General features: G+C 40.9%; 1 protein-coding gene across 1 annotated transcript in view; it reads right to left on the reverse strand.

Annotated features, from left to right (window-relative positions):
* Positions 1–368: 368 nt before the first annotated feature.
* LOC142162140 (uncharacterized) overlaps positions 369–26,838 on the reverse strand; it is a 36,166-nt gene continuing 9,696 nt past the window's right edge. The window contains exons 6-11 of the mRNA XM_075218456.1: positions 23,087–23,469; positions 22,629–22,894; positions 21,746–22,527; positions 21,350–21,601; positions 814–923; positions 369–532 (exon numbers count right to left, since the gene is read on the reverse strand). Of these exons, the coding sequence (XP_075074557.1) occupies positions 369–532; positions 814–923; positions 21,350–21,601; positions 21,746–22,527; positions 22,629–22,894; positions 23,087–23,469 (1,957 nt within the window). The remainder of the gene's footprint in view (positions 533–813; positions 924–21,349; positions 21,602–21,745; positions 22,528–22,628; positions 22,895–23,086; positions 23,470–26,838) is intronic.

Raw genomic sequence — 26,838 nt, forward strand, 5'->3', positions numbered from 1 at the left:
TCATCAACCGAGGACGGAAAAGACCCGGTACCCAGCCTCATGGTACAGGGAAGGGTGACTGGGACTCGGAAGCGAGACTTAGCATCTTCCATTGGCATCTCTACCACTCTCTCCCCAGAGTGCCTGGACTTCGTTCTCGATTGATGTAACTAGCTCAACAGATTGAACATCATATTGAGCTGATGAAGGTCGTCGTCTTCTATGTAGAGAAGCCTCCTCATCACTGGCTACTCCATCATCATCGATCACCATCGTGTCTATGGCTAGCTCGGACGTGACACTCATTACCATAGTATCCACGGCTGGCTTAGGTGAGGCGTTCTTCGCTTTTTATTTTTGCCCTTGGTCGTGGAGGAATGTCGCCTTTTTTATTGCTTGTTCTTCGGCCAGGGACTCCGAGAGGAAGTGCTTGCACCGGAAGCAGGCCTGATGACACCCGCTCGGGTGAAAGCCACCTGCAACAACCTCACTGCATCAGCAAGATAAACCAAAATGTCCTCATCGGGGACGGTAACAGAGCCCTGCAGAAGACCTGAATTCAACAGGAAAGAAAAGTTAACCAATTTTCCTATACGAAAAGTAAAAACAAGATAAGCTCAACCGATCATGATTTTTGGCCTTCCACCCGTATTTAAAGGCCATTTCTTTCCACTTGCGGGTCTCAGGTGTAGTGAAGTCTAAAATCTTTTGAACCCACTAGTCCAAGCCTTCAACCCTTGGTGGTGTCCACCGAGTTGCTGAAATAGTGAAAGAAGAAGGATCAATAAGATGGGATATTCTTTAACTAGAAGGAAAGACAGACGATAAACTTACGAGTACGGTTCCATGATTCAGGAAAGGATGGAGTCGTGGCCGGAATGATGTCCATGGTGGAAACTGCAACGAATTGCTCCATCCATCCATGGTCGTTGTCATCATTCATGCTGGTTAGAAAAGCATGGTGACCACATTTGCTGAAGTTTATCATTCCCCCACAAAAAATCTTGGGGGAATAAAGTTCTACCAGTCGAGCTAGGGATAACTCCTCTCCCATCTCCTAGCATAGACGCCAAAGACAAGCAACCGTCCGCCACACAGAAGGGCTCACCTATTCCAAGCAGACTTGGTAACGGAAGTGAAACTCCAAGATAACAGAGTCAAGCCCCTTGATCAATGAGAACGGGCCCAAAGTGAAGGGATACGTATAAACATACATAAAACCCTTCTTGGAAAAGATCACCCGCTCTTCTAGGTCAGGTCAATGATGTTCAAATCTTGACAACCACAGTCTTCCTTCAAAAAGGTATCTTCACTCCAATCAACAATCAAAAACTTTTTAGAGAGGGTCAGAGAATTTCCCTCCAAAAAAGGTATCTTCACTAACTTTTCGGTGACACAAGGATGTGTCACCAGAAAGCAGGGGGCTATCTATATAGGGTAAAATATATTCATATTAAATGCTCACATATTAAAACGACATGTGGGGCGAAGGTTGATAGAAAACAAGGCAAATGGCAATCAGGTCCGAAGGCAACAATCATGTTTTTTTCCGAAGGGAATGATCTTCATACAGACAAAATAATTGCCTGCCACCCAGTAATATTCTATAGTATTAAGTACGTAGTCCATTACAGAGAATATGGGATTCATTGCATACCGTTACACATTCTTCAATGGCCCCCATAATTGTCATTTAAGAGGGGCTTGATCCTAGGAAGAATTATAAATAGTAAGTTCAACAGTCATTGTAAGAAGAGAATTTTCTGATAAGCTTATGCTATATACTATTCAAAGCTCAATAATATTTTATCTTCTTACTTATTAATATCGTTACTATTATCTTCGGAAGCTCTGCTCCCGAAACTAGGATTTCTGTTGTTTTATCTCGATTTCAATGCTAAGTCTTACATTCTTGTTTAATTTATTTATCATTTTAGGATCAAATCGATTCACTTGTTTATACACCACGTATAAATTCAACTATACCGTTATATATATATATACTCAATATTTGGTTGAAAGGGTCACTAACATAATAGTTAAACATAGACAAAGGCGGTGAATAAAACCGTAGAAGAACAGATATAGCATTATTAGTAGAGTCAGACTTCTCTATATCAATATCATTATATAACAGTAATTCACTATAAAAGTCAAGTTTTCCTTATAACTGATTTTTTATGTTATATTTTACCTCTCTATAATAGTTTTTTACCTATAACAACAATATCCATATTTACAGAATGCTCTTTGTAAAATTACCCCTCTATATCAATCATATAGAATCTTTAAGATTACTAATATACTTCTAAAAATATGCACACAATCTTTTTCACTGAACAAAGTTTCTATCTTGCATAAGATATAAGATTTGAAGATTTGTATTTTCCATTAGATACCTTTTTGCTGAAAATTTGGGCATGAATCTTCGCAAATTCAAGCGTTATATCGGTAGTAAAAGAATAAAATCTATGAAACAACTATAACTACAAAATTCTTCTGTCAATCTTAAAAGATTTTATTTCCCTAGTAGCTTTAATGTGTGCATTAGAGCTTAAATCTTTGTACATTTATTATGAATTTATTAATAATGTATTAGCTTTCTTCAATATTTACCTAGTGAAATATGTATATCTTTTGAGATTTTAAATTTGAATAATTTTCTTATCTTTTATATATAATATTAAAAAATTAATTTTTGGATAAGTTTTATCTAAATAGCTAAAAAATATTTAAACGCCAAATACAATTATAGATATATAAAAGTTATTCACTATAAAAGCTAAAAAATATCGGAACAACAAAACTGTTATTAAAGAAGTTTGACTGTATAACTATGTCCATGTCAAGCTACCACTGAAGAGTTATCTATTAGTTATTGAAACTGATTAGTTATCCTCAACTAGAAATTTGTTTTTTTTCCTTTTTTTGAAGTTTGAATATTACATGCTAAAATATCGTTTATAGATTCTTTTTATATTTGATTTCATAGTGAATGAGGCAATGCGTGAAATTGACAAAAGGAGCAGCATGTTGTCCGATTATTCTTTCAAAAGATGACGTGAATCATCATGAATCATTTTCGAATATTATATATCAATGACATTTTCTATAGATTACGCTCAATTTTGAATTTTAAGTTTAAACAATATTAAAACTCGTTGATTTATTTTCAATGATGTGGACTGTGGATAATGTAACACTATATACAATTCGTCAATTATTTCAATGAAGCTTTGCTAACTAACTAATTCTTTTTCCTTTTTGTGTCAGTGATTTGCAATTTGGATTTTGAATTTTTTTTAATTTTAATATTGTAATTAGGTCGGAACATTTTTGGTTGTTTGAAAAGAGGGAAAGGACAATCACATATTATGAAGAGCCTCACAAATAGCCCAAGAAAACAAACAAACAATACAAAAACATTTATTCTTCATGTAAACAAGATCATTGTTTATCTAGTTTTTCTAATGCATAATTTAGCCATAAGGTTTCTTTCAAAATTACATCACCACAAACCTGTGGTGGCTTCAAATATTCATTGTAGTTTATATTAGGTCCTTACACCCAACAACGACAAAAAATACTGAAAATTTTGCTTGAGTTCGAATTGGTTTACAAGTTCACGCCCGCACTCGATGTCATGCACTATAAAGACGTTTGTGGATAAGCAATAAACCGTAAGCTATGTGTTACGATCCAACTGGTCGTTTTGAGCAATTGCGTCCAGCTTGGCAGTTTGAGGTCTCGAGCAGCTTCATATTATATGTATCGACTTGCGTGCATGGTTGGATTCTGTTTCCGAATGATTCAGAGTCAAATTGGAAGAAGGAAACTAGTTTTGGAAGCTTAAACGGTGAAAATTTGACCGGAAATGGACTTTTGAGTAAACAGCCACGGAATGGGTCGTGGGTGATCTCAACAGCTTCGTATGGTGATTTTGGATTTAGGCGCGCGTCCGGATTCGAATTTGGAGGTCCGTAGGGTAATTTGAGGCGTTTCGGCTAATGTTGGAAAAAAGTTGAAATTTGGAAAATGGAGAAGTTTGACCCATAGTTGACTTTTGTGATATTGGGTTAGAATGCGATTCCGAGAGTTGGAACAGCTCTGTTATGTCATTTTGAACTTGTCTGCAAAATTTGGCGTCATTCCGGGTTGATTTGATAGGTTTCGGCACGAGTTTTGAAAGTTGGAAGGTTTGAAAGTTCCTAAGTTCGATTCATGGAGTGATTCGTCGTTTCGACATTGTTTGATGTGATGTGTGACCTCGAGCGAGTTCGTGTTAGGTTATATAACTTGTTTGTGTGTTTAGACATAGTCCGGAGGACCTCGGGTGTGTTCCGGGTGGGCTACGGGTCATTTTCTCATTGTTTGGACTGCTGTATTCTGCTTCTGGTGTTCCTTCTCCGCGATCGCGAACAGCCTTTCGCGTCCGCGATGTGTTGTTGTTGGTTGCCTCTTTTTTCCTTCATCGCATTTGCATAGAAACTCCCGCGATCACGAAGGTCTGCTTTCCTATGCTTCGCGTTCGCGTAAGCTCCTGCCATTGTTTATCGCGTTTGCGTCCCTTTCTTTGCGATCACGAAGGGTATTTCTTGACAGCTTTTATTCTCTTCTCCGCGATCACGACCCAATCTCCATGATCGCAATGCATAAATCCCTGGGCAGAATAAATAGTACTCTATTCCGAGGGTTAGCCATTTTAAACATTTTTGGAGTTTTAGAGCTCGGTTTTGGGCGATTCCTTGTGGGTTTTTCAAGCAAAACGATTGGGTAAGTGTTCTCCACCTAGAATTGATTTTATTCAATGAATTTGTCTTCATTTTTATTATTTAATTTGTGATTTTGGTTGAATAAAATGTTGGTTTTGAAGAAATTCCTAAAATGAAAAATGATGATTTGAGAGGTTAAATGGTATCGGAATTTAATAAATTTTGTATGGTTGAACTCATATTGGAATGGGTATTTAGTTTTTGTAAAATTTATCGGGTTCCGAGGTGCCGGCCCGGGGCCGACTATTGGATCAATTTTTGGATTTTGTTAAAGATTGAGACTTTATGATCCGGGATAGTTTCTTATGTGTTTTATCTGTGCTTTGAAGTTATTTTGGTTAGATTTGAGCCATCCGTAGGTCTTTTCACCCGAAAAGTGCATTTTAGAGTATCGGTTTGTCATCTTTGAGGTAAGTATCTTGCCTAACCTTGTGTGGGGGATTTTCCCTTAGGAATTGAGTCTTCTATACTAATTGTGGTCCATGCATGCGAGGTAACGAGTATGTGCTCGGATTTATTTGTGGGAAATTTGCCTCTAGGGTTCTTGAGGCCTTATGTAGAAAGTATCCTATTATGATTGGGTTTCCTAATTGCTTAAATTGCCTCTATATGCTCCACATGACGTTGTTAGCTTTCCTCTAATTCTTACGTGATGCATTGACCCTTAATTGCCTTAATTGAAGTAATTGTCTTCCTTATTGTTTTGATACTTCTTGATTGTGAGTTCCTCTATGACTTCGTGCAAATATGTTACATGTCCAATTGTAGTGGTTACCGGTGTAGTTATCACGTGCTTATTATGTCTTGTTGTTTTGTTGAGGTTATCGTGCTTCTTGGTTTTTCCGTGACCCTTGTTATGTACTTGTTGATTCCCTTGTCGGGACATTATTGCTTATGATATTGTTTCCCTTACCGGGATATTGTTGTTATACTATTTTTCCCTTGCCGTGATGTTATTGTTATGATATTGTCTCCCTTGCCGGGATATTATTATTATACTCTTGTTCCCTTGCCGGGATTCTTTTATAATTAGTGTTGATAAATGAAATGGGAGCAGTTGCACGCCTGCAACGGTACCATATGAAATGGGAGCGGGTTGCATGCCTCAACAAGATATATGAAATGGGAGCGGGTTGCATGCCTGCAACAAGATATATGAAATGGGAGCGGGTTGCACTCCTGCAACAAGATATATGAAATGGGAACGGGTTGCATGCCTGCAACAAGATATATAAAATGGGAGCGAGTTGCACGCCTGCAACAAGATACATGAAATGGGTGCGGGTTGCATGCCTACAATAAGATACATGAAATGGGAACGAGTTGCACGCCTGCAACAAGATACATGAAATGGGTGCGGGTTGCATGCCTACAATAAGATACATGAAATGGGAACGAGTTGCACGCCTGCAACAAGAAAGAATGAAAGTGAATACTGATTCTTATGGTGAGAACCAGGGTAAAAGCACGAAGGGTGATACCGTGTACTTTCTGTTTGCTATGCTTATTTGTTGTTACCAATTCAAGTGTTTTAACTGTTCAGATTCCTTTACCGCTGTGATCCTTTGTGAAGGAACCCCATCGTGTTTTCAATACTTCGTCGTTTTTATATACATATTTTTCAGTACTTTAAAATTTCAATAATTGTTTCATTTCAATTCATTTAGTTACTCAATTAAGTTTTCTTAAACCGTCTAAGGTTGTATTTTACTTAAAAATGGAATTTCTACTAAGTTAATTTATTAAATTCCTTGTTAAAAGTAATAATTCATTCGATGTTGTATTTTAAGTGAAAATTATACTTTTTTTATTCAAATGATTTCTAAAAATAACTTCATCTTTTCTTGCTAAGTTCTTAATTGGTTTAGAAGTTGTACTCTACTTATTGTTATGTAAATTAGACTCCTTGAACATTTTAATTGCATTGGTTATAGACCCTATGAACCGAGTAACATGAGAACATTGTTGTGTAAAGCGAGATAGAAATATGTGGGCACAAGGTGTCGGGTGTGCTAAAAGTTTGGTAATTGAGGTTATGATATGAGACATCGAGTTTGAGCTGGAAATTGTGCATCAGAAATAATATGATTTATTGAGCTGACATCGCCTTCCTTGTTTGAGTACATTTATCTTTACTTGTCGGTATTCTAGCTATGTTGGTGCTAATGTATTTGGTTATCTTCGTTTCCACCCATGTTTCTCTTTATTGTTTCTACTGATTGTAGTTTGTTTTTTCCCTGTTGTTGATATTGCTATGTCATTTTTAGATTGATAGTTTATTATCAAATCCTGTTAAATTTATTTGACCAGTAGGTGTCTGGACTATTCCTCGTCACTACCCCACTGAGGTTAGTCTTGATACTTACTGGGAACCACCATGGTGTGCTCATACTACACTTTTGTACATTTTTATGTGTACAGATCCAGGTATTTGATCGGTAGTAGTTGTGCGGGTCGTTGCGGTGAAGACTCAAGGTAAACCTGCTACAGTGGAGTAGTGATGTATTTATTTTGTATAACTACTCTTAGAAAGGCTTGTGACTTGTACCACTGATTTTGGGAATTGTGTGACGATCCGGCACGTCGTCTCATGAGTTACCGCTCTGTTTCCCCCATTTCTGCTTCTTATTTATTTGTTTTATCGATTCTATAAGTGATCGGGTTGGTTGGCTCAGATTTGGAAAAGATTTGGTAAGGTTTGAGACACTTAGTCTCTTTTGAGGAAGCTTAAGTTGGAAAAGTCAACTAGATGTTGACTTATGTTTTAGAGGGCTCAGATGTGAATTCCGGTGGTTTGGATAGCTTTGGGAGGTGATTTAGGACTTAGGAGCGTGATCGGAATGTGTTTTGGAGGTCCAGAGTAGATTTAGGCTTGAATTAGCGAAATTGAAATTTTGACATTTTCTGGTTGATAGGCGAGATTTTGATATAGGGGTTGAAATGGAATTCCGGGAGTTGTATTAGTTCCGTTGTGTCATTTGGGATGTATGTGCTAAATTTCAGGTCATTCGGACGTAGTTTGGTTGGGTTTTTAATCAAAAGTGTAATAGAAGATTTTGGAAACTTAGGCTTGAATCCGATGTGTTTTGCTTGATCCGATGTTGTTTGGGGTGTTTTGAAGATTAGTATAAATTTGGATGATGGTATATGAGGTGGCTGTGCTTTTGGTTAAGGTCCCGGGGCCTCGAGTTGACTTCGGATGGTTGACGGAAAGAATTGAACTTTGGTTTGGCAGCTGAAGAGTGAAGTCTGCTGTCATAACCGCATCTGTGGTTGGGAGGTCACAGGTGCAACCCTCGCAGATGCGGAAAAGAAGTCGCAGAAGCGGAAGAAGCTAGGAAGGCTGTGACCGCAGAAGCGGTTGGTGAACCGCACCTGCGATGGTGCAGGTGTGGCTAGTGCATCGCAGATGTGGAATTTAGTGGCTTAAGAGAAAACCATAGAAGCGGTTCAAGGACCGCAAAAGCGGTATAAGGGCCGGAGATGCGAAATGTCTGGGCCAGAACATATAAATTCATTCCTTTGCGATTTTTGAGCTATTCCACCATTTCTAAGTCAGTTTTGGAGCATTTTGGGCAATTGTGAAGAGGGAATTCAAGGGAACTTCATTGAGGTAAGGATTTTGGACCTAAAATTTGTTCCTATGGTATTATTTCACGGATTAGAGCTGTAATTAATAGAATTTAAGGGTTAAAATTGGGGAAACTAGGGCTTGGTATTGGAGACTTAGACTTGAGGATTTGAGGGACCATTTGTGGTTAGATTTTGGTACTTTTGATATGTATGAACTCGTGGGGGAGATAAGGAACCTGTTGATGTGAATTTTATCGAATTCTGAGACGTGGGCCCAGGGGTCGGGTTTTGGGGACAGACTTGGTGTAGGATGCTTTAGAAAATATGAAGGTAATTCAGGAGAGGATCCATACAGCGTAGTCGAGACAAAAGAGTTATGCTGACAAGAAGGTTCGAGATGTGTCCTACATGGTTGGTAAGAAGGTTCTGTTGAAGGTTTTGCCCATGAAGGATGTTTTGAGATTTGGAAAGAAGGGTAAATTGAGTCCTTGGTTCATTAGGCCTTTTGAGGTGCTTCGGAGGATTGGGGAGGTGGCTTATGAGCTTGCTTTTCCACCCAGCTTGTCGAGTGTGCATCCGGTATTTCATTTTTCTATGCTCCGAAAGTATATTGGGGATCCATCTCATGTTCTTAATTTCAGCACGGTTCAGTTGGATGGTGATTTGACTTATGATGTGGAGCCAGCAGCTAGTTTGGAGCGTCAGGTTCAAAAGTTGAGGTCAAAGGATATAGCTTCAGTGAAAGTGCAGTGGAGAGTTCGGCCCATGGAGGAGGCTACCTGGGAGATCGAGCAGGAGATGCGGAGCAGATATCCTCACCTGTTTGAGGCTTCAGGTATGTTTCTTGACTCGTTCGAGGACGGATGTTTGTTTAAGAGGGAGAGGATGTGATGACCCGGCCAATCGTCTCAGGAGTTACCTCTTCGTTTCTCCCATTTCTGCTTCTTATTGCTTTGTTTATCAGTTCTATGAGTGATCAGGTTGGTTGGCTCGGGTTCGGAAAGGATTTGGTAAAGTTTGAGACACTTAGTCTCTTTTGAGGAAGCTTAAGTTGGAAAAGTCAACCAGATGTTGACTTATGTGTTAGAGGTTTCAGATGTTAATTCTGATGGTTCGGATAGCTTCGGTATGTGATTTGGGACTTAGGAGCGTGATCGGAATGTATTTGGAGGTCTGAAGTAGATTTAGGCTTGAATTGGCAAAATTGGAATTTTGGCATTTTCCGGTTGATAGGCGAGATTTTGATATAGGGGTCGGAATGGAATTCCGGGAGTTGCAGTAGTTCTGTTGTGTCATTTGGGATGTTTTTGCAAAATTTTAGGTCATTCAGAAGTAGTTTGGTTGGGTTTTTGATCAAAAGCGTAATTCGGAAGATTTTGGAAACTTAGGCTTGAATCCGATGTGTTTTGGTTGATCCGATGTCGTTAGGGGTGTTTTAAAGATTGGTATAAGTTTGGATGATTGTATATGAGGTTGTTATGGTTTTGGTTGAGGTCCTAGGGGCCTCGGGGTGACTTCAGATGGTTGACGGAAAGAATGGAACTTTGGTTTAGCAGCTGAAGAGTGAAGTCTGTTGTCATAACCGCATCTGCGGTTGGGAAGCCGCAGGTGCGACCCCCGCAGATGCGGAAAAGAAGTCGCAGAAGTAGAAGAAGCTAGGAAGGCTATGACCGCAAAAGCAGTTGGTGAACCGCATCTACGATGGCGCAGATGCGGCTAGTGCATCACAGATGCGGAATTTAGTGGCTTAAAGAAAAACCGCAGAAGCGGTTCAAGGACCGCAAAAGCGGTACCACAGATGTGAAATGCCTGGGCCAGAACATATAAATTCATTCCTTCGCGATTTTTGAGCTATCCCACCATTTCTAAGTCGGTTTTGGAGCATTTGGGCGATTTTGAAGAGGGAATTCAAAGGAACTTCATTGAGGTAAGGATTTTGGACCTAAAACTCGTTCATATGGTATTATTTCATGGATTAGAGCTATAATTAATGGAATTTAAGGGTTAAAATTGGGGAAACTAGGGCTTGGTATTGGAGACCTAGACATGAGGATTTGAGGGACCATTTGTGATCGAATTTTGGTACTTTTGATATGTATGGACTCGTGGGGAGATAAGGAACCTATTTATATGAATTTTATCGAATTTCGAAACGTGGGCCTGGGGGTCGGGCTTTTGTAATTTCGGAGTTTATGCTATAAATTGATTATTTTTGCTTGGGCTTCGTTCCCTTAACATATTTTGACGTCGTGATTCTGATTTTGGATAGATTTGACGCGAGTGGAGGCTGATTCGAGGGGCAAAGGCATCGCGGGCTAGAGTTCAGACCGAATTGAGGTGAGTAATGATTCTAAATATTGTCCTGAGGGTATGAAACCCCGGATTGCACATCGTTGTGCTATATTGAGGTGACGCACACGCTAGATGACGAGCGTGGGGTCATGCACTATTGGAGATTGTGACTTAGTCCATCCCAAATGACTATTTTACCGCGTATTTGACTAAAATTTATGTGCTATCATCATGTTTTGGGCTGAATGCCATATTTGAGCCCTGTACCAACTATTTGAACCCTTAGGGAATTTTTACTGATATTTCCTTACTGTTTTGACTGTATACTTGATCTCAGTCATGCTATATTCTACTGTTTTCATATCTCTGCCATGTTTATTCTGTTTTAACAAATGTTATTTTAAATGTTATTCTGGGCTGAGAATCATGTTTTACTGTTGCCCGAGTGGTTTGTGAGATTCTGACTGAGTAAGGCCGAGGGTCTATATTGTGAGAAAACACTAATTAAGATTACGAGGCCGAGGGCCTGAGATTTGTACGCCATGAGGTGGCTTGTTGATATGAGGCTGAGAGCCTATATGATTATGCCACGAGATGGCTTGATATTATGTTTGGGCCGTAAGGGGCCCCTCCAGGAGTCTGCATACCCCCAGTGAGCGCGGGTACCCATTGTGATGTGATATAGCCCGAAGGGCTGGTGTTGTTCTATGACATTGCCCGAGGGGCGATCCTTTATGTGTTTATCTTTCCTAGTTGCTTGTCATTTGCCCGCTTAATTGTTAAAAAGACATTTTATGAAGTTTAAACTGAACTAAAATGACTTTACATATCTTCACTGATTCACTGTTTTTACTGGCTTTTACTGCTTTATTATAGCCTATAATGTGCCTTACGTGATTTCATATTTCTCAGTCTTTATTTATGATTATTACTCACTGAGTTGGAGTACTCACTTTACTCTCTGCACCCCGTGTGCAGATTCAGGCGCTGCAGATCCTGCTTGCGAGGGTTGAGATCTCCCGACAGATTTTGGAGTCCACGAGGTAGCTGCTCGGCATCCGCAGCCCCGTGCTTCTCCCCCTTTATCTCATTTCCTTTCTCTTGTTAGTGATTCTGTAATAGCTTTGTAGACGCTTCACACTTGTAGTTTATTGATAGATGCTCATGACTGGTGACACTCCGGTATCGGGCTGTGTTGGTTTTATTTTCCGCAACTGTACTGTTCCACATTATCTATTTGGGATATTTATTATGTTTAAGACTTACCTGCATTATCTTAACTGCTTAAAGATGAATTTGGGAATGTGTCGGCTGGCCTTTTCTTCACGAGAGGCGCTATCACGATCGGGTTGGGGTTTAGGGTCGTGACAAGTTGGTATCAGAGCCTAGGTTACATAGGTCTCACGAGTCATGAGCAGGTTTAGTAGAGTCTTGGGGATCGGTACGGAGACGTCTGTATTTATCCTCGAGAAGTTGCAGAACCTTTAGGAAAAACTTCATATTCTTGAAATTCTTGTCGTGCGAATTTATTGATCCGAGTACTAAACTTCTATTATTCTATTCTCTCACAGATGGTGAGGACACACGATACCGGTTAGGATGGACGACCACAAGTACTACCAACTGTGGCCACTAGAGGCCGAGGACATGATCGTCGTCGCGGTAGGGGCAGAGGTGTGGCTCGCACAGTAGCTAGGGTAGCACCTACAGATCCACCAACCGCCCCAGTTCAGGATCAGGTCCCAGTTGTGGATGCTCCAGTAGCACCAGCTCAGGAACCAACTGTGCCTATTGTGATTCCGGGTCTTCAGGAGGCCCTGACTTAGATTCTATCAGTTTGCACTGGCCTAACTTAGGCGGTTTCAGTCACTACAGTCGTAGCTACTTCTCAGGATGGGGGAGTCAATTAGACTCCCGCCGCTCGCACACCTGAGCAGGTCGTGTAAGCACTTCAGATGTCGAGGGCACATCCAGCCCAGCCGGTTGCAGCTGCTCAAGACTATGTAGTTCCTACCATGCTAGAGGACGAGCAGCGTAGGTTGGAGAGGTTTGTTAGACTTCAGCCTCTGACCTTCAGTGATGCAGAGGGCGAGGATGCCCAGGGTTTCTTGGATAAGTGTCAGAGGATGCTTCGTACAACGAGTATTTTGGAGATCAACGGGGTCACTTTCACTACTTATCAGTTTTCTGGAGCTGCCTTCACTTGGTGGGAGACTTTTGAGAGGCGTAGGCCTGTTGGTGCAGCACCTCTTACCTGACAGCAGTTCTCCATTCTCTTTTTGGAGAAGTATGTGCTGCAGTCTTGCAGAGAGGAGCTGCGCAGGCAGTTTGAGTGGTTGTGTCAGGGAGAGATGACTATGACGCAAATATGAGATGAGGTTCTCAGAGTTATCTCATCATGCTATTTGGTTGGTTTTGACAGATAGAGAGAGGATTAGGAGGTTTATTGATGGCCTCACTTATCAGCTTCGTATTCTTACGACCAGGGAGAGGGTGACTGGTTCTACTTTTGAGGAGGTGGTAGACATTGCTCATGAGATTGAGTCTATTCGTCGCTAGGAGCAAGAGGAGAGGGAGGCCAAGAGGCCTCGAGGAACTGGTAGTTATAGTGGTGCCCCTTCGAGAGGTCAGTTTCAGCATGGCAGAGGTCGTCCATTCAGGCACGCTTAGCCAGCTTGCCCAGGTTATCGTGGGGCGTCATCGGGTCATGGTTCTCACAGTTCTCATCCGAGCCAGTCATCACTTAGTTCCCTTCCAGCTAGAGTTCATCCCGTGCTCCATCAATTCAGGGCTCTTCTATGCTAGGTGCATCTGCTAGTCATTCTGGTATGAGGGGTTCCCATCAGTCCCCTTCTCTAGCACCTGGGAGTTGCTATGAGTGTGGAGAGATGGGTCATATGTGGAGGCAGTGTCCTCATCATCTCGCAGGTCCATCTCAATCGAGGAATCAATCATCGGCTTCAATGCCAATTACTTCTTCATCACCCACCTAGCCAGCTAGGGCTGGAGGTCAGTCAGCTAGGGGTCGTCCTAGAGGGGGAGCTTGATCAGGTGGCAGTCAGGCCCATTTTTATGCACTTTCAGCTAGACCCGATGCTATTGCTTTCGATGTTGTTATCACAGGTATTGTTTTAGTCTACCATAGAGATGCCTCTGTATTATTTGATCCCGGTTCCACCTTTTTTTATGTGTCATCATACTTTGCTGGTTATTTAGGTATGCCCCATGAGTCTCTTGTTTCACCTGTTCATGTATCTACCCCGGTAGGCGATACTGATGTTATAGACCGTGTGTACCAGTTGTGTGTGGTGACTATTGGGGTCTGGAAACCCGAGTGGATCTTTTATTATTGTGTATGGTGGATTTCGATGTTATTTTGAGTATGGATTGGCTATCTCCGTGTCGTGCTATTATGGACTATCATGCTAAGATAATGACATTGGCTATACCGGGTGTGCCACGGATTGAGTGGTGAGGTTTGACTGATTATGTCCCCAGTAGGGTAATCTCGTTCTTGAAGGCCCAACATATGGTTGGGAAGGGTTGTCTTTCATATCTAGCTTTTGTGAGGGATGTCAGTGCAGAGACTCCCAGTATTGATTATGTTCCAGTTGTAAGGGATTTTCCTGATATGTTTCCTGCAAACCTGTCGGGCATGCTACTAGATAGGGATATTGACTTTGGTATTGATCTGGTGCCGAGTACTCAGCCTATTTCTATTCTGCCGTATCGCATGGCACCAACGGAGTTGAAGAAGTTAAAGGAGCAGCTTCAGGAACTCCTTGATAAGGGGTTCATTCGGCCTAGTGTGTCACCTTGGGGTGCGTCGGTTCTATTTGTGAAGAAGAAGGATGGCACTATGAGGATGTGCATTGATTATAGGCAATTGAACAAAGTAACAGTTAAGAACAAGTATCCTTTGCCTCGTATTGATGATTTATTCGACCAGCTTCAGGGAGCGAGAGTGTTTTCCAAGATTGATCTCCGTTCAGGTTATCATCAGTTGAAGATCAGGAATTTGGATATTCTTAAGACAGCTTTCAGGACCCGATATGGTCATTATGAGTTCTTGGTGATGTCTTTTGGGCTGACCAATATCTCAGCAGCGTTCATGCATTTGATGAATAGTGTGTTCTGGCCTTATCTCGACTCATTTGTCATAGTCTTCATTGATGATATTCTGGTATATTCACGTAGTCAGGAGGAGCATGTAGAGCATTTGAGAGTTGTGTTGCTGAGATTGAAGGAGGAGAAGCTTTATGCAAAATTCTCCAAGTGTGAGTTTTGGCTCAGTTCAGTGGCTTTCTTGGGGCATGTGGTGTCCAGTAAGGGTATTCAGGTTGATCCGAAGAAGATAGAGGCGGTTTAGAGTTGGCCCAGACCATTCTCAGCCATAGAGATTCGCAATTTTCTTGGTTTGGCAGGTTATTATCGCCGGTTTGTTTAGGGTTTCTCATCTATTGCATCGCCCTTGACCAAGTTGACTTAGAAGGGTGCTTCATTTGTATGGTCGGATGAGTGTGAGGAGAATTATTAGAAGCTCAAGACAGCTTTGACCATGGCTCTAGTGTTAGTTTTGCCATCAGATTCAGGTTCATACACCATGTATTGTGATGCTTTGAGAGTTGGTATTGGTTGTGTATTGATGTAGGAGAGTAGAGTTATTGCTTATGCTTCTCGTCAGTTGAAGCCCCATGAGAAGAACTACCCCGTTCATGATTTGGAGTTGGCTGCCATAGTTCACGCGTTGAAGATTTGGAGGCATTACTTGTATGGTGTGTCTTGTGAGGTGTTTACTGATCATCGTAGCCTCCAGCACTTTTTCAAGCAGAAGGATCTTAATTTGAGGCAGTGGAGGTGGTTGGAGTTGCTAAAGGATTATGATATTACTATTTTGTATCATCCGGGAAAGGCCAATGTGGTGGCCGATGCTTTAAGCCGAAAGGCGGTGAGTTTGGGGAGTTTGGCATATATTCCAGTTGGGGAGAGACCTTTTGTAGTTGATGTTCAGGCTTTGGCCAATCGGTTCGTGAGGTTAGATATTTCGGAGCCCAGTCGGATATTGGCTTGTGTGGTTTCTCGGTCTTCCGTATATGATCGCATCAGAGAGCGCCAGTATGATGATCCGCATTTGCTTGTCCTTAAGGACAGAGTTTAGCATGATGATACCAGAGAGGTGACCATTGGTGATGATGGGGTGTTGAGGATGTAGTGCCGGATTTGTGTGCCCAATGTAGATGGGCTTCGGGAGTTGATTCTGGAGGAGGCCCATAGCTCGCGGTATTCCATTCATCCAGGTGTTGCGAAGATGTATCAGGATTTGAGGCAACATTATTGGTGGTGGAGAATGAAGAAAGACATTGTGGGATTCGTAGCTCGGTGTCTCAATTGTCAGCAGGTGAAATATGAGCATCAGATATCGGGTGGCTTGCTTCAGCAGATGGATATTCCAGAGTGGAAGTGGAAGCGGATCACCATGGACTTTGTAGTTGGACTCTCACGGACTTTGAATAAGTTCGATGCTATTTGGGTGATTATGGATCGGCTAACCAAGTCCGCGCACTTCATTCCTGTGTGTACTACTTATTTTTTAGAGCGGCTGGCAGAGATCTATATCCGGGAGATTGTTCGATTGCATGGTGTCCCAGTTTCCATCATTTCAGATAGGGGCACTTAGTTTACTTTGCAGTTTTGGAGGTCTGTGTAGTGAGAGTTGGGTACTCAAGTTGAGTTGAGCACAGCTTTTTACCCTCAGACGGACGGGCAGTCCGAGCGCACTATTCAGATATTGGAGGACATGTTGCGTTCTTGTGTCATTGATTTCGGAGGGTCATGGGATCCGTTTCTACCGCTTGCAGAGATTGCTTATAACAACAACTACCAGTCGAGTTTAGCTCTATATGAAGCTTTGTATGGGAGGCGGTGTAGATCTCCAATTGGTTGGTTTGAGCCGGGTGAGGCTAGGCTATTGGGGACAGACTTGGTGTAGGATGCTTTAGAAAATATGAAGGTAATTCAGGAGAGGATCCATACAGCGTAGTCGAGACAAAAGAGTTATGCTGACAAGAAGGTTCGAGATGTGTCCTACATGGTTGGTAAGAAGGTTCTGTTGAAGGTTTTGCCCATGAAGGATGTTTTGAGATTTGGAAAGAAGGGTAAATTGAGTCCTTGGTTCATTAGGCCTTTTGAGGTGCTTCGGAGGATTGGGGAGGTGGCTTATGAGCTTGCTTTTCCACCCAGCTTGTCGAGTGTGCATCCGGTATTTCATTTTTCTATGCTCCGAAAGTATATTGGGGATCCATCTCATGTTCTTAATTTCAGCACGGTTCAGTTGGATGGTGATTTGACTTATGATGTGGAGCCAGCAGCTAGTTTGGAGCGTCAGGTTCAAAAGTTGAGGTCAAAGGATATAGCTTCAGTGAAAGTGCAGTGGAGAGTTCGGCCCATGGAGGAGGCTACCTGGGAGATCGAGCAGGAGATGCGGAGCAGATATCCTCACCTGTTTGAGGCTTCAGGTATGTTTCTTGACTCGTTCGAGGACGGATGTTTGTTTAAGAGGGAGAGGATGTGATGACCCGGCCAATCGTCTCAGGAGTTACCTCTTTGTTTCTCCCATTTCTGCTTCTTATTGCTTTGTTTATCAGTTCTATGAGTGATCAGGTTGGTTGGCTCGGGTTCGGAAAGGATTTGGTAAAGTTTGAGACACTTAGTCTCTTTTGAGGAAGCTTAAGTTGGAAAAGTCAACCAGATGTTGACTTATGTGTTAGAGGTTTCAGATGTTAATTCTGATGGTTCGGATAGCTTCGGGATGTGATTTGGGACTTAGGAGCGTGATCGGAATGTATTTGGAGGTCTGAAGTAGATTTAGGCTTGAATTGGCAAAATTGGAATTTTGGCATTTTCCGGTTGATAGGCGAGATTTTGATATAGGGGTCGGAATGGAATTCCGGGAGTTGCAGTAGTTCTGTTGTGTCATTTGGGATGTTTTTGCAAAATTTTAGGTCATTCGGAAGTAGTTTGGTTGGGTTTTTGATCAAAAGCGTAATTCGGAAGATTTTGGAAACTTAGGCTTGAATCCAATGTGTTTTGGTTGATCCGATGTCGTTAGGGGTGTTTTAAAGATTGGTATAAGTTTGGATGATTGTATATGAGGTTGTTATGCTTTTGGTTGAGGTCCTAGGGGCCTCGGGGTGACTTCGGATGGTTGACGGAAAGAATGGAACTTTGGTTTAGCAGCTGAAGAGTGAAGTCTGTTGTCATAACCGCATCTGCGGTTGGGAAGCCGCAGGTGCGACCCCCGCAGATGCGGAAAAGAAGTCGCAGAAGTAGAAGAAGCTAGGAAGGCTATGACCGCAAAAGCAGTTGGTGAACCGCATCTACGATGGCGCAGATGCGGCTAGTGCATCACAGATGCGGAATTTAGTGGCTTAAAGAAAAACCGCAGAAGCGGTTCAAGGACCGCAAAAGCGGTACCACAGATGTGAAATGCCTGGGCCAGAACATATAAATTCATTCCTTCGCTATTTTTGAGCTATCCCACCATTTCTAAGTCGGTTTTGGAGCATTTGGGCGATTTTGAAGAGGGAACTCAAAGGAACTTCATTGAGGCAAGGATTTTGGACCTAAAACTCGTTCCTATGGTATTATTTCATGGATTAGAGCTATAATTAATGGAATTTAAGGGTTAAAATTGGGGAAACTAGGGCTTGTTATTGGAGACCTAGACATGAGGATTTGAGGGACCATTTGTGATCGAATTTTGGTACTTTTGATATGTATGGACTCGTGGGGAGATAAGGAACCTATTGATGTGAATTTTATCGAATTCCGAGACGTGGGCCTGGGGGTCGGGCTTTTGTAATTTCGGAGTTTTGCTATAAATTGATTATTTTTGCTTGGGCTTCGTTCCCTTAACATATTTTGACGTCGTGATTCTGATTTTGGATAGATTTGACGCGAGTGGAGGCTGATTCGAGGGGCAAAGGCATCGCGGGCTAGAGTTCAGACCGAATTGAGGTGAGTAATGATTCTAAATATTGTCCTGAGGGTATGAAACCCCGGATTGCACATCGTTGTGCTATATTGAGGTGACGCACACACTAGATGACGAGCGTGGGGTCATGCACTATTGGGGATTGTGACTTAGTCCATCCCAAATGGCTGTTTTACCGCGTATTTGATTGAAAATTATTTGCTATCATCATGTTTTGGGCTGAATGTCATATTTGGGCCTTGTACCAACTATTTGAACCCTTAGGAAATTTTTACTGATATTTCCTCATTGTTTTGACTGTATACTTGAACTCAATCATGCTATATTCTACTGTTTTCATAACTCAGCCATGTTTACTTTATTTTAACACTTAAATGTTATTTTAAATGATATTCTGGGCTGAGCATCATGTTTTACTATTGTCCGAGTGGCTTGTGAGATTCTGACTGAGTAAGGCCGAGGGTCTATGTTGTGAGGAAACACTGATTAAGATTACGAGGCCGAGGGCCTGAGATTTGTACGTCTGTGTATGTATTTAATTTTTCTTTGTAACCACAGTTAGTTTAGCTATCTTAGTTAGTTAATCATAGTTAGCTAGTAGTTAGCTGTGTCCTAGCTGTCAAGTTAGTTGGAATTAGTTAGTGGAGTGGTACCCCACGTGTATATATGTACTATCAGAGTTTGCAATACAATACATGCTCTTATTCTCTTTTCCAAATCGATTTCCTTCTTCTTGTAGTTCATGTGAAGGTTCTAGAGATCATCAATGGAGTCTCTAACAAATGGTGAAGTTTGAGATTCCAAAGCCACAACTTGACAATATGTCAAAATAAATAGAGTGCCCTAAATATATGAATTATTAAGCAAACTAAAGCGAACTTTTTCATCTTCCGTAAAATAAAAAAGTAAAGAGAAAATAATATAATTAACATCAAAGAAAATATTGCATGAGCTTTACTATTATAGACAACAATATTTTAGCTCCACGCCATTTAAGGCTTTCTTCTTTTATGCGCAAGAAATACTATAAAAAGAAAGGGACATACACTATAATTTTGATCATTAATTAGATAAATAACATAGAAAGTGCAAAAGAAAGATAATTTCTCAAGTAGAGAGAGAATACCTTGACGCATAATCAGTCGGCTATATTTGAAACTTGGACTAAATTAAGCAATAGACTTTTCACCAAATCATATATAATTAAAAGACCATATAATAGAAAATGTTCCCTTGAATACCTTAAAATTTTAACACCAAAGGACAGCCAAAAATTTATATTTTTCATACTTTATATTTCATAAGATAGTTCTTATAGATCTATGATGTCATCACAATATGAATAGAAACAAACATAAGCTTACAAGTAATAACACCAATTATGGAAGTACCTTTCTAATACAATTAGGATAAACTTTGTAGGGTCAGTGTATGTGTAGTTTAAATAAAAAAAAATTAATCATTAGGCAAATTACAATTATAATATCATTTTTAATTATTACATAATTATATTTAATTAATTATAAGGCTATTTTGGTAATTCAACTTTTTAATTAAAGGTTTCCCACTTTTATAATAGTATAGATAGATAGATAGATAGATAAATAGATAGATAGATAGATAGATAGATAGATAGATAGATAGATAGATAGATAGATAGATAAATAGATGTAGATATAGATAGATAAATAGATAGATAGATAGATAGATAGATAGATAGATAGATAGATAGATAGATAGATATATTTTCGGGAACATCCAATAAAATTAAAACTATAAATAGAAGATCAGCGCGCAAGAATGACTAAAAGATAGTGTCACGACCCAACAATCCCTCCGAAGGAGTCGTGATGACACCTAGTCTCTAAACTAGGTAAGCCTAACATTAACTGAGATAACATTTATATTTTCTAACTTTAATTTAAATAACTCTTAACAATTTGCAATTTGTCATGACCCTAAACCTGAACCCGGTTCTGATGGTGCCTGTGAAGACAAGGCCAACCGACACATTTTCAAATTCATCTTTAAGCAGTTAAGATAATGCAGGTAAGTCTTAAACATAATAAATATCCCAAATAGATAATGTGGAACAATACAATTGCTGAAAATAAAACCAACACAGCCCGATACCGGAGTGTCACCAGTCATGAGCATCTATCAATAAACTACAAGTGTGAAGCGTCTACAAAGCTATTACAGAATCACTAACAAGATAAAGGAAATGAGATAAAGGGGGAGAAGCACGGGGCTACGGACGCCGAGCAACTACCTCGTGGACTCCAAAATCTGTCGGGAGCTCTCAACCCTCGCAAGCAGGATCTGCAGCACCTGAATCTGCACACGGGGTGCAGGGAGTAAAGTGAGTACTCCAACTCAGTGAGTAATAATCATAAATAAAGACTGAGAAATATGAAATCACGTAAGACACATTACAAGCTATAATAAAGCAGTAAAAGCCAGTAAAAACAGTGAATCAGTGAAGATATGTAAAGTCATTTTAGTTCAGTTTAAACTTCATAAAATGTCTTTTTAACAATTAAGCGGGTAACTGACAGGCAACTAGGAAAGATAAACACATAAAGGATCGCCCCTCGGGCAATGTCATAGAACAACACCAGCCCCTCGGGCTATATCTCACATCACAATGGGTACCCGCGCTCACTGGGGGTGTGCAGACTCCTGTAGGGGCCCCTTTCGCCCCCCCCCCCAAGTTGGAGATAAGGTTCTCACACCTAACTTGGTCAATATCGCAGAATGGTTGACACCAGTAAGAGCTTTAGTGAGTACATCTGCTAATTGTGCACCTGTACCAATATGATGAAGAGAAATCAACTTTTCTTGGAGTTTATCGCGCACAAAGTAACAATCAACCACGATGTGTTTTGTCCGTTCATGAAAAACAGGGTTGCAAGCTATATGTAGAGCAGATTGACTATCACAAAATACTGAGACAGGTATAGGATAGGGAATAGTGAGCTCATCGAACAATCTGCAAAGCCAAGTTAGTTCACCAACAATTTTCCTCAAGGATCTGTATTCTGTTTCTGCTGAAGATAGGGACACTGTTTCTTGCTTTTTGTACTTCTAACAAATTGGGCTATTTCCCAGCAGGACTATGTAGCTAGTAACTGACCTCCTAGAATCTGGACAAGAAACCCAGTTTGAGTCGCAATAACCCTTCAGAGTGCAGTCATGATCATTGGACAGAAAAACTCCTAGAGTTGGATCACTCTTCAGGTTTCTAAGTAAGTGAAAAGCTACCTTCAAATGTGGCTCCCTGGGGTCTTGCATGAACTGGCCGAGGTGTTGCACACTAAAGGCTATGTCAAGTCTGGTATTAGTGAGAAAGTTTAACGTGCCTACCAATTTTTTGTAGTAAGTAGGATTTGGCAGAGCTGCTCCTTCCTTGGCTCGGAGGTTTTCACTTAGATCAAGGGGAGAAGACAAGCTTCTATAAGAAAGACAATCATATTCTTTCAGTAAATCCAGTGCAAACCTTCTTTGAGATATTATCACTCCATCACTGGTATAAAGAACCTCTAAACCAAGAAAATAGTGTAGTTTCCCCAGGTCTTTTATTTTGAATTGATCATGCAGGAAGCATTTAACTTGTGCAATCTCTGAGATGTCTGTTCTAGTGATGATAACATCATCTACATACACAGCTGTGTAGATGGTAGAATATTCTGTTTTCTTGTAGAAGAGTGAGTAATCATTTAGAGAACATACATAGCCCGTTGAACAAAGTGCCTCAATCAACCTAGAGTACCAATGCCTGCTTGCCTGCTTAAGACCATATAAGGACTTATTTAACTTGCAAACTAAACTTGTAGAGCTGACTTCTAATCCTGGTGGTATTTGCATATAAACTTCTTCATGCAAGTCTCCATGTAAGAATGCATTATTCACATCCAACTGAAAGATGTGCCACTACTTCTTCACTGCAGTAGCTATGAGAGCTCTCAATGTTGTCATCTTCACTACAGGACTGAAAGTCTCTATATAATCTATGCTACTTGCTGAGTGTATCCCTTCACTACTAGCATATCCTTAAACCTTTCTACTGTTCTATCAACTCTGTGTTTAATTTTTTGTACCCACCTACAACCAATTTCCTGCTTTCCACTTGTCAAAGGCATTATGTCCCAGATGTGATTTGCATGCAGGGCTTCAAACTCCTGTGTCATTGCTGCTTGCCAGGCAAGATTGAGAGCAGTTTCCTCATTTGAAGATGGTTCAGAAACATTGCAAACATTCATTATAAGTAACTGACTATCATGGACTAAAGAGTCGGCAGGAACATGACTATGTAAAGAAAATAAAGCATCAAGGGAAGTTGGAGTGGTTGATGGGTTAGTAGATAGAGGAGTAGATGTTGGTTTCAACTAAGGTATGGAACAGATGTAGTCCTGCAGGTGTGCAGGTAACTTATGTTCTCTACCAAATCTCCTAGGCTCTAAGATAAGAGACTTACTTTGTGATGTGGAATCAAGAGGATTTTCTGGCAAAGCTTCAGGAGAGTGAGATTGTATTTCTGGAGAACCAGGTGAAAAATGGCTAACAGGTGAATGATCAGATAAGGGGTGATCATGTTCTGTCTCAGGAGTGCTTGGGCTTAGTGGACTGCCTGTTGTTGATTGAGATGTAGTAGTGTACAGGTCAGAGATGAAAGGTGGTAAAATTGGGAAAGAGGAGCCTGTGACAGGTGATACGGCAAAAGGAAAGACATTTTCATGAAAGGTTACATCTTTGGATATGTGAATTTTTCTGGTCTGCAAGTTCAGTACTTTATATCCTTTAGTTTCAAAGGGATATCCAATAAGCACATGAGGCATAGCTCTGGGATCAAACTTGTCCCTGTGAATTTTTGGTGTAGTGGGGAAACATATGCAATCAAAACTTCTCAAATGGGAGTAATTTGGTTTCTTTTTGTATAGGATTTCAAAAGGACATTTGTTGTTGAGGTATATAGTAGGGAGTCTATTGATAATGTAGGTGGCTATCATAACACACTCACCCCATTACCTTATACGTAGTCTTGATTGAAACAAAAGTGCTCTAGCTGTTTCTAGAAGATATCTATGTTTTCTTTCAACTACACCATTTTGCTGTGGTGTGTATGGACAAGTTCTTTAATGGATAATTACTTGAGTTTGAAAGAAGGAATTTGCTTCTGTACTGGTGAATTCCAAGCTATTATCTGATCTTTCTGACTTGATAGTCAGGTGAAACTAAGTTTTTACAAAGGATATGAAGGCTTTAAGGATCTGCAGGGCATTACCTTCACTGGACAAAAGGTGAGTCCATGTAGACCTACTATAATCATCTACCATGATTAAGAAGTACTTATAATTGTCATGTGTGGGGGCATGATAGGGTCCCCACAGATCAACATGTAAAAGATCAAAAACTTGTTTAGTGTTGCTGGTTTTGCTAGGAAAGGGTAATCTGGACTGTCTGGCCATGGGGCATATAGAACATAGAAAGGGTTGTTTATTATAGAAGGTAACAGGTATACTAGTGATATTTCTCATCTTTGCAAATGTCACGACCCTAAACCCGGACTCAATCGTGAAGGCGTCTCTCGTGAAGACAAGGTCAGCCGACACATTTCCAATTCTATTTTAAGCAATTAAACAATAAGCGTTTAGTCTTAAACATGATATAAATCCACAAGTAAGCAGTGACAATACAAACAATTTGTGGAATACAACCCAACACAGCCCGATACCGGGGTGTCACTAGTTACGAGCATCTACCAATTCTAACACAAGTTTGAAAAGTCTACAAAGCTATTACAAAGCCACTAATAAGGGAAAAGAAATGAGATAAAGGGGGAGAAGCACGGGACTGCGAACGCCAAGTAGCTACCTCGTGAACTCTGAAGTCTGCCGGGAGCTCTCAACTCGCACTAGCAGGATCCGCAATGCCTGAATCTGCACATGGGGTGCAGGGAGTAAAGTGAATACTCCAACTCAGTGAGTAATAATCGTAAATAAAGACTGAAAGCAAAAAATCGCGTAAGGCACATTACAGGATATAATGAAGCAGTAAAAGCTGGTAAAATAGTGAAGCAGTAAAGATGTGCAAAATTACCGAGTCAGTTTAAAACTTCATAAAAGTCCTTTTTAACAATTAAGCAAGTAAATGACAAGCAATAAGGAAGATAAGCACATAATGGTTCACCCCTTAGGCACAATGTCAACAAATCTGTCCCTCGGGTAATATCTCATAATAATACCAGCCCTCGGGCTATATCTCACATCAAAATGGGTACCCGCGCTCACTGGGGTATGCAGACTCTTGGAGGGGCCCCTTACGGCCCAAGCGCAATATCAAGCCATCTTGTGGCATTATCACTAGGCTCTCGGCCTCATATCAACATGCCACCTCGTGTCGTACATATCTCAAGCCCTCGGCCTCATAATCATAATCAGTGTTTCGTCACAATATAGGCCCTTGGCCTTACTCAGTCAAAATTCTCGCAAGCCACACGGGCAATAGTAAACGTGATTATCAGCCCAAAATATCATTTAAAAGATCATTTAAGTGTTAAAACAGGGTAAACATGGCTGAGTAATGAAAACAATGTAATATAGCATGACTGAGTTCAAGTATAAAGTCAAAACAGTGAGGAAATATCAATAAAAATCCCCTAAGGGTTCAAATAGTTGGAACGAGGCCCAAATATGGCATTCAACCCAAAACATGATGATAACAAATAGATTTCAGTCAAATACACGGTAAAATAGTCATTCGGGACAGACTAAGTCACAATCCCCAATAGTGCACGACCCTAAGCTTGTCATCTAGCATGTGTGTCACCTCAATATAGCACAACGAGGTGCAATCCAGGGTTTCATACCCTCAAGACGTCATTTACAATCATTACTCACCTCAATCCGGTCCAAACTCTAGCCCGCGACGCCTTTGCCCCTCGAATCAGCCTCCACTCGCATCGAATCTATCCAAAATCAGAATCACAACGTCAAAATATGCTAAGGGAACGAAGCCCAAGCAAAAATAATCAATTTATAGCATACATGCCGAAATTACCAAAACTCGTCCGCCGGGCCCACACCTCGAAATTTGATAAAAGTCACATCAATAGATTCCTTATCTCCCCACGAGTTCATACATATCAAAAGTACCAAAATCTGACCACAAATGATCCCTCAAATCCTCAAGTTTAGGTCTCCAACACCAAGCCCTAGTTTCCCCAATTTTAACCCTTAAATTCCATTAATTATAGCTCCAATCCGTGAAATAATACCATAAGAACGAGTTTTAGGTCCAAAATCCTTACCTCAATGAAGTTCCCTTGAAATCCTTCTTCAAAATAGTCCAAAAAGCTCCAAAGCCGACTTAAAAATGGTGGAATAGCTCAAAAATTGTGAAGGAAACAATCTATATATTCTGGCCCAGGGATTTTGCATCTGCGGCCCAATTCCCGCTTCTATGGTACCGCATTTGCGGTCAACGAATCGCTTTTGCGGTTTTCACTTAAGTTACCAATATCGCATCTGTGATGCACCAACCGCATATGAGCCATCGCAGGTGCAGTTCACCAATCGCTTCTGTGGTCACAGCCTTTCCAGCCTATCTGCGCTTCTGCGACCAATCGTCCGCATATGCGGCGTCGCACCTGCTGTCCCGAATCCGCAGGTGCGGAAACAACAGAAGTAGCAAATCTGCAACTTCACCAAAGTTCCAAACTTCTCCGTCAACCATACGAAGTCACCCCGAGGCCCCCGGGACCTCAACCAAAAACACAAACATACCCCCATAACCTTATTCAAACTTATACCAACCTTCAAAACACCTCAAACAACATCAAATAAACCAAAACACATCGGATTCAAGCCTAAGTTTCCAAAATCTTCCGAATTCTGCTTTTGATCAAAAACCCAACCAAACCACATTCGAATGACTAGAAATTTTGCACACATCCCAAATGACACAACGGAACTGCTGCAACTCTCAGAATTTCATTCCGACCCCTATATCAAAATCTCACCTATCAATCGAAAAACGCCAAAAATCCAATTTCACCAATTCAAGCCTAAATCTACTCCGGGCCTCCAAACTTCATTTTGATCACACTCTTAAGTCCCAAATCACTTCCCGAAGCTACTCGAACCATCGAAAATCACATCCGAACCCTCTAACGCATAAGTCAATATCCGGTTGACTTTTCCAACTTAAGCTTCCTCAAAAGAGATTAAG

This window comes from Nicotiana tabacum, chromosome 7 (genome assembly GCF_000715075.1).
Source record: "Nicotiana tabacum cultivar K326 chromosome 7, ASM71507v2, whole genome shotgun sequence".
NCBI lineage: Eukaryota > Viridiplantae > Streptophyta > Magnoliopsida > Solanales > Solanaceae > Nicotiana > Nicotiana tabacum.